Here is a 12,999-nt window from a genome sequence, read left to right on the forward strand (position 1 = left end):
ATATTATTCAAGAAAACTGTCCAGTTTTTGATAATGTTTATTATATCTTACTTTGCTAATTCTTATTCTAAATTGAAAAATACTTGGCCGTTATTTTACAGCTATACATTAATTAAAACCTCGAGATGTAACAGTTTATTTTTATTTAGCTTTAAGATGGAACCCTCTCTCAACTTCGAAAATTGTAAAAAAGAGATATAACGGTTTATCTCTTTTAGCTGTAAGATAAACCCTCTTTCAGTTTCGAAAAGCTGTAAAATATGATTATTATATCTTTTTTTTTCCTTTTAGTAAATCTGCTATAGAACGTTTTTGTTCTATATTCTAAGCATAAGAAGGAAATCAGCGAGAGAGTAACATTATATACTTATATCACCAACACCAGCATCTCCTTCACTTACAGAAAACGTCCTCATTAATAAATTAAAGTTAAATCTGGAATTTAATGACTTGAAGCAGAAACGCCAGTAATACATTTTCTGTCAGCTATCAGTAAACTCGAATTTAACGTAAAATTATAATTTAGTCTTAAGGAATGACGGTTACAGCAAGATTAATGAAGACAGTAACCGTATTACACTGTTAAATACCCTAAAACTAATTATGTTAACCACACTGTACTAATTATCAAATATCATAAAACCTAAATATATAAATAAGTAAAAGGAGGAATCACAAACTAGATAAGTTAGAAATAAAATTCCACCAACAACATCATAAAATCTATCACCTCCGAACATACACCACAACAGAACATTTAAAAAGTTTCCATAATTAAATTCACTTGTAAGAGATCGAATAGATAAGTTACAACGTTCATTGTTGGGCTATCGGTTTATCCGTTCTCGTTGTCAAGTAGATTATTTTGGTCCCCAAATAAAATAACATTCAGTTCTTCAAGCATCTGCCAACACCAGCAGAGTGAATCTGATGAAACTGCCAATGTTAGATGATGTCCCCACCCAAAGGGAGCCTTCACAATGAAACAAGAGAATACGTGTATTAAGTAGAGAGCTAAACTTAATTTTAAATGTACGTCATTGTTGATACGGAACAAAAGATTCCTCCTAAACATTTGTGACACTAGAATTCGGGTTTCGATACCCAAAGTGAGCAGAGCACAAATAACCCATCGTTTAGCTTTTTGCTTAATTACAAACAAACCGTATTTTTGAGGTTCCCTAGTGGCACAGCGGCAAGTATGTGGAGTTTTAATGTTAGGAATCGGGTTTCGATACTTGTGGTGGGCGCAGCACAGATAGCCCATTGTTTAGCTTTGTGCTTAATTACAAACAAATCCTAGTTACGGCTGACTAGCAAATATATTCATGATAATTCAACCAATATACTCATTTCGTAGAATTTTCTAGTTATAAACGTGATTTTCAAATAAATATATAAATAAAAAGCCAGTATAAATGCTGAGAAAAATAACATATTTCAAAACTTTAGTTTGAACTAAAATATAAGAACAAGAATTCTTTAAATAAAATCAATAAAAACGTGACATAAAAAGTTTGAAGCTTTTGGCTCAGCGTGGCCAAGTGGTTAAGGCATTCGACTGGTAATCTGAGAGTTCCTGATTCGAATCTCCGCCACACCAAACATTCTCGCCCTTTCAGCCGTGGGGGCGTTATAATGTGACGGTCAATCCCACTATTCGTTAGTAAAAGAGTAGTCCAAGAGTTGGCGGTGGGTGGTGATGACTAGCTGCCTTCCTTCTCCTCTTACACAGTTAAATTTGGGACGGCTAGCGCAGATAGCCCTCGTGAAGCTTTGCGCAAAATTCAAAACCAATTAACCAAACAAAGAAAATATACAAAAGTTGAAAAGTTACTGAACAATTATAGCTTTAATACGGTCTTTAAATATATTAAATACATAGGGAGTTTATGGTATTTTACGACTGATAAATCATTAGCGTTACCCGTTAAGTACAAAAGATCAGGTGCAGCATGGCCAGTTGGGTTAAGGCGTTCGAGTCGTAATCTGAGGGTCGCGGGTTCGAATCCCGGTCGCCCCAAACATGCTCGCTCTTTCAGCCGTGGGGAGCGTTATAATGAATTTAAATTAGGGACGGCTAGTGCAGATAGCCCTCGAGTAGCTTTGCGAGAAATTCGAAACAAACCAAAGATCAGAGTATTAATGTTAGATCAATCAGTAACACTCACAAAAACCGAATAATGCCACATTCATTTACCAGCAGTCAATAAATCATTTACGCGAAATAAATTTCCTTATCGTAAAACAAAATAATGAGAACAGTTTGTTTTTTAATTTCGCACAAAAATACACGAGGGCTATCTGCGCTAGCCGTCTCTAATTTAGCAGTGTAAGACTATAGGGAAGGCAGCTAGTCATCACCACTCACTGCCGATTGGACTACTCCTTTACCAACGAAACGTGGGATTAACCGTCACTTATATCGCCTCCATGGCTGAAAGGGCGAGCATATTTGGTGTGACGGGGATTCGAACCTGCAACCATCGAATTACGAGTGAAATGCCTTTAACCACCTGGTCATGTTGGGCCATGAAAACAGTCGGAAACTCCTCGTTTGTGATATGTTTTAGTGCAAGAAGTGTTTGAGAAGGACAGGAACAGCTGTTGGAATAACATGGACCACCAAAACAGAGAGATGAAATATTTGTTGGTGGGCAGGACACAGATAGCCCATTGCGTAGCTTTGGGCTTAATTCGAAACAAAGTTTTCTATTACATTATTGCACCTTCTCTACAATATAACACATATTTTACACTTACGTCTGTGTCCAGTCAGTTTCAGTGTCACACAAACATAATAAATTATATTTTTAAAACAGTTTTAAAACTCTACCGTAGTAACGCCAACATGTAACGGGAGCAACGGATATGCCACACTTGAAAACGTTGGTGTCTGTGGCTAAGGTCATCGCTGCAGCGTAGCCGCCGTAAGACCAGCCCCAGATGGCGATTTTGTCAGGGTCAATAAATGGCAAGTCGTTCTTCAGGTATCTGAAGAGAAAATAATTATTATAAGAAAAGTATTAGACAGTTAAATGACACTGAAAAATTAATCATTTGAAGTCATACACATTTCTATAAACGTGCTTTGTTTGGTGACGCTTTGCACGATGATCAACCATCACTCTACAACGACGTGGATTTGTTTCTTACTTTGTTTTTACCTCTACCCTGAAGAGGCAGTGTCATAAAAGTGCTGTTGATGTCCTACAATCATATTTCAGGGTTATAAATTTACAAACGCTCCTGAGTGGCACAGCGGAATATCTGCGGACTCACACTGCTAAAAACCGGGTTTCGATACCCGTGGTGAGCAGAGCACAGATAGCCCATTGTGTAGTTTTGTGCTTAATTCTAAACAAACAATGTTTCCTTTAATCAAGTAGTATCCAATTTCAAGCTGGTAAATACAATAAATGTTCACATTGGATAGCATTTGATTAACGGAAATACACAATAAATGTTCACATTGGATAGCATTTGATTAACGGAAATACACAATAAATGTTCACATTGGATAGCATTTGATTAATGGAAATACACAATAAATGTTCACATTGGATAGCATTTGATTAACGGAAATACACAAAAAATGTTCACATTGGATAGCATTTGATTAACGGAAATACACAATAAATGTTCAGTTTGGATTGCATATTACTTATTAACGGAAACATACAATAAATGTTCACATTGGATATTACTTGATTAACGGAAATACACAATAAATGTTCAGATAGGATATAACTTGATTAACGGAAATACACAATAAATGTTCAGATTGGATATTACTTGATTAACGGAAATACACAATAAATGTTCAGATTGGATATTCCTTATTAACGGAAACATACAATAAATGTTCACATTGGATATTACTTGATTACTGGAAATACATAATAAATGTTCAGATAGGATATTACTTGATTAACGGAAATACACAAAAAATGTTCAGATTGGATATTCCTTATTAACGGAAACATACAATAAATGTTCACATTGGATACTACTTGATTAAAGGAAATACGCAATAAATGTTCGCATTTTATATTCCTGTTCAAGATCAGAAGTTGATGTTAGAGTAATCATAATCTATACTTATCTTCAAAGTTAAACATGTTTTTTATATTATTTTAGCTACTTTTATAACTTTTAAAACAAAAAATGGTTTCAGTTTAGAAGTTAGCCCAAAATATTATCCGAACGAGATTCCTTTATTTCATTATGAGAAAATATAAACTTAGTTTCTGTGTTTTAACCTAAGAACACGAGTCATTCTAGAGAAACTTTAATGTTTTAGTGTCACCTTTAAGATAAAATTGTCTAAAGCGTGTAGAAACGTAAGATTTTGCTGGGCAAGAATATTCTATGCATTCAGAAAATCGAATGTTACACGTTTCGGTAGGATCGGTAAGGCCCGGCATGGCCAGGTGGTTAAGGAACTCGACTCATAATCCGAGGGTCGCGGGTTCGGTTCCCCGTCACACCAAACATGCTCGTCCTTTCAGCCGTGAGGGCGTTATCACGTGATGGTCAATCCTACTATTAGTTGATAACAAGAGTTGCTCAACAGTTGGCGGTGGGTGGTGATGACTAGCTGCCTTCACTCTAGTCTTACACTATTAAATTAGGGACGGCTAACATAGATAGCCCTCGTGTAGCTTTGCGCGAAATTCAAATTCAAACAGGATCGGTAAACAATGTTCTAAAGGTACCTTTGTTAACAATAGAAGCGAGTTCATATGGTCGGTACTTCTATAATGGTTGAAAGCAACATTTAATATTTACATGGTTAAAAGTTTATTGAAGTCTTCAATGATTTCTACTTAAGGTCACTTAAATGATACAAGCAGATCTCCCTTTTCTAAATTAACTTCTTAATCTTTTCCACAAATTATTTTAAATTTTTAACTTTTTATTTGGTTTTTTATCCCTCACTAAATAAACAGAAACAAATAAAACAAAATATTTGTTCTTTGCAGTGTATCTAAAAATGTTTTGATTGAACAGTAAGTAAAAGCAACACTAATAGTAACAAATATTTGTATTTATTTCATTTGAAATTCATATGTCATGCTGTGCGTAATCTATAAAATGCATAGTTCTTCTCGTGATTCATGGCATGCGCACGTTTTACTGACGTCGAGACAGTACAAATTGCAATGCTAAGCTGATAGAAATCACCGAATATTCAAACCTGAAGCATAACATATAAATGTTAATTAACATAAGATGTAAAGTAAACAAGATTAGAAATGTCGACTTCGTGTTCATAATAACATGCAACTAAAGTTTTTCAAAAACTAGATTGATAGAAACTAAATTCTCAACACGACACAAAAACAGTGTCACTATTAAAACATATTAAGGACTAACCTGGATACAGTTATCTGGTCTTCTATTTCAACGCTGCCCAGTTTTTTGTATATCTGATGTAATATTTGGTCGCCTCGGTTACCGCTACCTCGTCCATCTATCATGGCATAGATGAAGTTCTTTCTACTGGCCAGATACGTACCCCAGTGGACTTCAAACCTTTCAGTAACGAGCTGATGGCCTGGTGCACCGTCGCTTCACCACATTGGAGAATAAGAGAGTTTAGTAACAGGTGAAGAGAGAAATATGATATCTCGGCATGAAAAAACAACAACAAATGAAAAGGACACCAAACAGATATATGTGTAAAAAGATACGTTCATATTGACTGCGGTTTTCAATATTCGCAGCAAGATGCTAGTGTATCAGCAGGAGAAAGGCCACAGTTATACGTAAGGTTCTATATGCTAGCACAGGAATAACTTATATTACTCTAGAAGAAAGGACACTTTTATTAACCAACATTCTACAGGCTAACAAAAAATCTTTGTGTAATAATAGGAGAAAGAGGTTAAATAATATGAATACAATCATATTATTTTTACCAAACACGTAAAAGAAATTGGAATTTTTCTAACCCCAAGAGAAACAATCACACATTGAAGTACACTCTCAAAGAAAAAAAAATTGAAACCCAACGAATGACCCATAATATGATGAGCCTTACTCCCCCACAGAACACATACTGACAAGTGGCTTTTATATTATATTAGATCGGTTTATAGGCGGGGCAGTAATAAACTTCAGACAGTAAAAGTACAAGAACTTACTAACATAATCTTATCACCTACACCTTGTCGCATAATGACCCAGTTGAAATTTTAGTTGTGTTACTCTATCGGCTCAGTAGTAAGTGGTTTCACGGATCTACAAAGCTCATGTGACCTATCTGGTTAAGAATGTTTTATCTATGTAACCTATGTAGCAAGCCGTTTTCGACTTTCTTACCCAGTGTGACCTATGTAGTAAGTCGTTTTTTTCTTTCTGTAACCCCACGTGACCTATAGAGTTAAGTTAGTTTTTGCCCCTGTAAGCTGATGTGCCACATACATTAAAATACTTTTTCTGTATTTTGAAGCTCGAATCTAAGCAAAAGAGACGAAGGACCGTCATCAAACGAAATCCGGCTTTTTTATATGTATGTTAGATACTGCCGGATGAACTATAACTGTAGGTAGCATTCTATATGTTAACAGAGATAATGTTGGTGTATTAGAGGATAACAACAATTGTTCTTAAGTAATACTCTATATGTTAACAGAGATGATGTTGGTGTATTAGAGGATAACAACAGTTGTTCTTAAGTAATATTCTATATGTTAACAGAGATAATGTTGGTGTATTAGAGGATAACAACAATTGTTCTTAAGTAATATTCTATATGTTAACAGAGATAATGTTGGTGTATTAGAGGATAACAACAATTGTTCTTAAGTAATACTCTATATGTTAACAGAGATAATGTTGGTGTATTAGAGGATAACAACAATTGTTCTTAAGTAATACTCTATATGTTAACAGAGATAATGTTGGTGTATTAGAGGATAACAACAATTGTTCTTAAGTAATATTCTATATGTTAACAGAGATAATGTTGGTGTATTAGAGGATAACAACAATTGTTCTTAAGTAATATTCTATATGTTAACAGAGATAATGTTGGTGTATTAGAGGTTAACAACAGCTGTTCTTAAGTAATATTCTATATGTTAACAGAGATAATGTTGGTGTATTAGAGGATAACAACAATTGTTCTTAAGTAATATTCTATATGTTAACAGAGATAATGTTGGTGTATTAGAGGATAACAACAATTGTTCTTAAGTAATATTCTATATGTTAACAGAGATAATGTTGGTGTATTAGAGGATAACAACAATTGTTCTTAAGTAATATTCTATATGTTAACAGAGATAATGTTGGTGTATTAGAGGATAACAACAATTGTTCTTAAGTAATATTCTATATGTTAACAGAGATAATGTTGGTGTATTAGAGGATAACAACAGCTGTTCTTAAGTAATACTCTATATGTTAACAGAGATAATGTTGGTGTATTAGAGGATAACAACAATTGTTCTTAAGTAATATTCTATATGTTAACAGAGATAATGTTGGTGTATTAGAGGATAACAACAATTGTTCTTAAGTAATACTCTATATGTTAACAGAGATAATGTTGGTGTATTAGAGGATAACAACAATTGTTCTTAAGTAATATTCTATATGTTAACAGAGATAATGTTGGTGTATTAGAGGATAACAACAATTGTTCTTAAGTAATACTCTATATGTTAACAGAGATAATGTTGGTGTATTAGAGGATAACAACAATTGTTCTTAAGTAATACTCTATATGTTAACAGAGATAATGTTGGTGTATTAGAGGATAACAACAGCTGTTCTTAAGTAATATTCTATATGTTAACAGAGATAATGTTGGTGTATTAGAGGATAACAACAATTGTTCTTAAGTAATATTCTATATGTTAACAGAGATAATGTTGGTGTATTAGAGGATAACAACAGCTGTTCTTAAGTAATACTCTATATGTTAACAGAGATAATGTTGGTGTATTAGAGGATAACAACAATTGTTCTTAAGTAATACTCTATATGTTAACAGAGATAATGTTGGTGTATTAGAGGATAACAACAATTGTTCTTAAGTAATATTCTATATGTTAACAGAGATAATGTTGGTGTATTAGAGGATAACAACAATTGTTCTTAAGTAATATTCTATATGTTAACAGAGATAATGTTGGTGTATTAGAGGATAACAACAATTGTTCTTAAGTAATATTCTATATGTTAACAGAGATAATGTTGGTGTATTAGAGGATAACAACAATTGTTCTTAAGTAATACTCTATATGTTAACAGAGATAATGTTGGTGTATTAGAGGATAACAACAATTGTTCTTAAGTAATATTCTATATGTTAACAGAGATAATGTTGGTGTATTAGAGGATAACAACAGCTGTTCTTAAGTAATATTCTATATGTTAACAGAGATAATGTTGGTGTATTAGAGGATAACAACAATTGTTCTTAAGTAATACTCTATATGTTAACAGAGATAATGTTGGTGTATTAGAGGATAACAACAATTGTTCTTAAGTAATACTCTATATGTTAACAGAGATAATGTTGGTGTATTAGAGGATAACAACAATTGTTCTTAAGTAATATTCTATATGTTAACAGAGATAATGTTGGTGTATTAGAGGATAACAACAATTGTTCTTAAGTAATATTCTATATGTTAACAGAGATAATGTTGGTGTATTAGAGGATAACAACAATTGTTCTTAAGTAATACTCTATATGTTAACAGAGATAATGTTGGTGTATTAGAGGATAACAACAATTGTTCTTAAGTAATACTCTATATGTTAACAGAGATAATGTTGGTGTATTAGAGGATAACAACAATTGTTCTTAAGTAATACTCTCTATATGTTAACAGAGATAATGTTGGTGTATTAGAGGATAACAACAATTGTTCTTAAGTAATATTCTATATGTTAACAGAGATAATATTAGAGGATAACAACAGCTGTTAACAGAGATAATGTTGGTGTATTAGAGGATAACAACAATTGTTCTTAAGTAATATTCTATATGTTAACAGAGATAATGTTGGTGTATTAGAGGATAACAACAATTGTTCTTAAGTAATATTCTATATGTTAACAGAGATAATGTTGGTGTATTAGAGGATAACAACAATTGTTCTTAAGTAATATTCTATATGTTAACAGAGATAATGTTGGTGTATTAGAGGATAACAACAATTGTTCTTAAGTAATATTCTATATGTTAACAGAGATAATGTTGGTGTATTAGAGGATAACAACAATTGTTCTTAAGTAATATTCTATATGTTAACAGAGATAATGTTGGTGTATTAGAGGATAACAACAGCTGTTCTTAAGTAATATTCTATATGTTAACAGAGATAATGTTGGTGTATTAGAGGATAACAACAATTGTTCTTAAGTAATATTCTATATGTTAACAGAGATAATGTTGGTGTATTAGAGGATAACAACAATTGTTCTTAAGTAATATTCTATATGTTAACAGAGATAATGTTGGTGTATTAGAGGATAACAACAATTGTTCTTAAGTAATATTCTATATGTTAACAGAGATAATGTTGGTGTATTAGAGGATAACAACAATTGTTCTTAAGTAATATTCTATATGTTAACAGAGATAATGTTGGTGTATTAGAGGATAACAACAATTGTTCTTAAGTAATATTCTATATGTTAACAGAGATAATGTTGGTGTATTAGAGGATAACAACAATTGTTCTTAAGTAATATTCTATATGTTAACAGAGATAATGTTGGTGTATTAGAGGATAACAACAATTGTTATTAAGTAATATTCTATATGTTAACAGAGATAATGTTGGTGTATTAGAGGATAACAACAATTGTTCTTAAGTAATATTCTATATGTTAACAGAGATAATGTTGGTGTATTAGAGGATAACAACAATTGTTCTTAAGTAATATTCTATATGTTAACAGAGATAATGTTGGTGTATTAGAGGATAACAACAATTGTTCTTAAGTAATATTCTATATGTTAACAGAGATAATGTTGGTGTATTAGAGGATAACAACAATTGTTCTTAAGTAATATTCTATATGTTAACAGAGATAATGTTGGTGTATTAGAGGATAACAACAGCTGTTATTAAGTAATATTCTATATGTTAACAGAGATAATGTTGGTGTATTAGAGGATAACAACAGCTGTTCTTAAGTAATATTCTATATGTTAACAGAGATAATGTTGGTGTATTAGAGGATAACAACAATTGTTCTTAAGTAATATTCTATATGTTAACAGAGATATGTTAACAACAATTGTTCTTAGATAATATGTTGAGATAATGTTGGTGTATTAGAGGATAACAACAGCTGTTCTTAAGTAATATTCTATATGTTAACAGAGATAATGTTGGTGTATTAGAGGATAACAACAATTGTTCTTAAGTAATATTCTATATGTTAACAGAGATAATGTTGGTGTATTAGAGGATAACAACAATTGTTCTTAAGTAATATTCTATATGTTAACAGAGATAATGTTGGTGTATTAGAGGATAACAACAATTGTTCTTAAGTAATATTCTATATGTTAACAGAGATAATGTTGGTGTATTAGAGGATAACAACAATTGTTCTTAAGTAATATTCTATATGTTAACAGAGATAATGTTGGTGTATTAGAGGATAACAACAGCTGTTCTTAAGTAATATTCTATATGTTAACAGAGATAATGTTGGTGTATTAGAGGATAACAACAATTGTTCTTAAGTAATATTCTATATGTTAACAGAGATAATGTTGGTGTATTAGAGGATAACAACAATTGTTCTTAAGTAATATTCTATATGTTAACAGAGATAATGTTGGTGTATTAGAGGATAACAACAATTGTTCTTAAGTAATATTCTATATGTTAACAGAGATAATGTTGGTGTATTAGAGGATAACAACAATTGTTCTTAAGTAATATTCTATATGTTAACAGAGATAATGTTGGTGTATTAGAGGATAACAACAATTGTTCTTAAGTAATATTCTATATGTTAACAGAGATAATGTTGGTGTATTAGAGGATAACAACAGCTGTTCTTAAGTAATATTCTATATGTTAACAGAGATAATGTTGGTGTATTAGAGGATAACAACAGCTGTTCTTAAGTAATATTCTATATGTTAACAGAGATAATGTTGGTGTATTAGAGGATAACAACAATTGTTCTTAAGTAATATTCTATATGTTAACAGAGATAATGTTGGTGTATTAGAGGATAACAACAGCTGTTCTTAAGTAATATTCTATATGTTAACAGAGATAATGTTGGTGTATTAGAGGATAACAACAATTGTTCTTAAGTAATATTCTATATGTTAACAGAGATAATGTTGGTGTATTAGAGGATAACAACAATTGTTCTTAAGTAATATTCTATATGTTAACAGAGATAATGTTGGTGTATTAGAGGATAACAACAGCTGTTCTTAAGTAATATTCTATATGTTAACAGAGATAATGTTGGTGTATTAGAGGATAACAACAATTGTTCTTAAGTAATATTCTATATGTTAACAGAGATAATGTTGGTGTATTAGAGGATAACAACAATTGTTCTTAAGTAATATTCTATATGTTAACAGAGATAATGTTGGTGTATTAGAGGATAACAACAATTGTTCTTAAGTAATATTCTATATGTTAACAGAGATAATGTTGGTGTATTAGAGGATAACAACAATTGTTCTTAAGTAATATTCTATATGTTAACAGAGATAATGTTGGTGTATTAGAGGATAACAACAATTGTTCTTAAGTAATATTCTATATGTTAACAGAGATAATGTTGGTGTATTAGAGGATAACAACAATTGTTCTTAAGTAATATTCTATATGTTAACAGAGATAATGTTGGTGTATTAGAGGATAACAACAGCTGTTCTTAAGTAATATTCTATATGTTAACAGAGATAATGTTGGTGTATTAGAGGATAACAACAGCTGTTCTTAAGTAATATTCTATATGTTAACAGAGATAATGTTGGTGTATTAGAGGATAACAACAATTGTTCTTAAGTAATATTCTATATGTTAACAGAGATAATGTTGGTGTATTAGAGGATAACAACAATTGTTCTTAAGTAATATTCTATATGTTAACAGAGATAATGTTGGTGTATTAGAGGATAACAACAATTGTTCTTAAGTAATATTCTATATGTTAACAGAGATAATGTTGGTGTATTAGAGGATAACAACAATTGTTCTTAAGTAATATTCTATATGTTAACAGAGATAATGTTGGTGTATTAGAGGATAACAACAATTGTTCTTAAGTAATATTCTATATGTTAACAGAGATAATGTTGGTGTATTAGAGGATAACAACAATTGTTCTTAAGTAATATTCTATATGTTAACAGAGATAATGTTGGTGTATTAGAGGATAACAACAATTGTTCTTAAGTAATATTCTATATGTTAACAGAGATAATGTTGGTGTATTAGAGGATAACAACAATTGTTCTTAAGTAATATTCTATATGTTAACAGAGATAATGTTGGTGTATTAGAGGATAACAACAATTGTTCTTAAGTAATATTCTATATGTTAACAGAGATAATGTTGGTGTATTAGAGGATAACAACAATTGTTCTTAAGTAATATTCTATATGTTAACAGAGATAATGTTGGTGTATTAGAGGATAACAACAATTGTTCTTAAGTAATATTCTATATGTTAACAGAGATAATGTTGGTGTATTAGAGGATAACAACAATTGTTCTTAAGTAATATTCTATATGTTAACAGAGATAATGTTGGTGTATTAGAGGATAACAACAATTGTTCTTAAGTAATACTCTATATGTTAACAGAGATAATGTTGGTGTATTAGAGGATAACAACAATTGTTCTTAAGTAATACTCTATATGTTAACAGAGATAATGTTGGTGTATTAGAGGATAACAACAATTGTTCTTAAGTAATACTCTATATGTTAACAGAGATAATGTTGGTGTATTAGAGGATAACAACAATTGTTCTTAAG

General features: G+C 31.2%; 1 protein-coding gene across 4 annotated transcripts in view; it reads right to left on the bottom strand.

The window, feature by feature from the left end:
• Nucleotides 1-12,999, bottom strand: part of LOC143244137 (dipeptidyl peptidase 4-like) — a 334,696-nt gene that overhangs the window by 17,010 nt on the left and 304,687 nt on the right. For all 4 annotated transcript variants that reach the window (XM_076488283.1, XM_076488272.1, XM_076488297.1 and 1 more), the window contains 2 exons: nucleotides 5,380-5,574; nucleotides 2,837-2,994 (listed from right to left, as the gene is read on the bottom strand). In XM_076488283.1, coding sequence (XP_076344398.1) covers nucleotides 2,837-2,994; nucleotides 5,380-5,574 — 353 coding nt within the window. The remainder of the gene's footprint in view (nucleotides 1-2,836; nucleotides 2,995-5,379; nucleotides 5,575-12,999) is intronic.

The sequence above is a fragment of the Tachypleus tridentatus genome, chromosome 1 (assembly GCF_004210375.1).
Source record: "Tachypleus tridentatus isolate NWPU-2018 chromosome 1, ASM421037v1, whole genome shotgun sequence".
Lineage (NCBI taxonomy): Eukaryota > Metazoa > Arthropoda > Merostomata > Xiphosura > Limulidae > Tachypleus > Tachypleus tridentatus.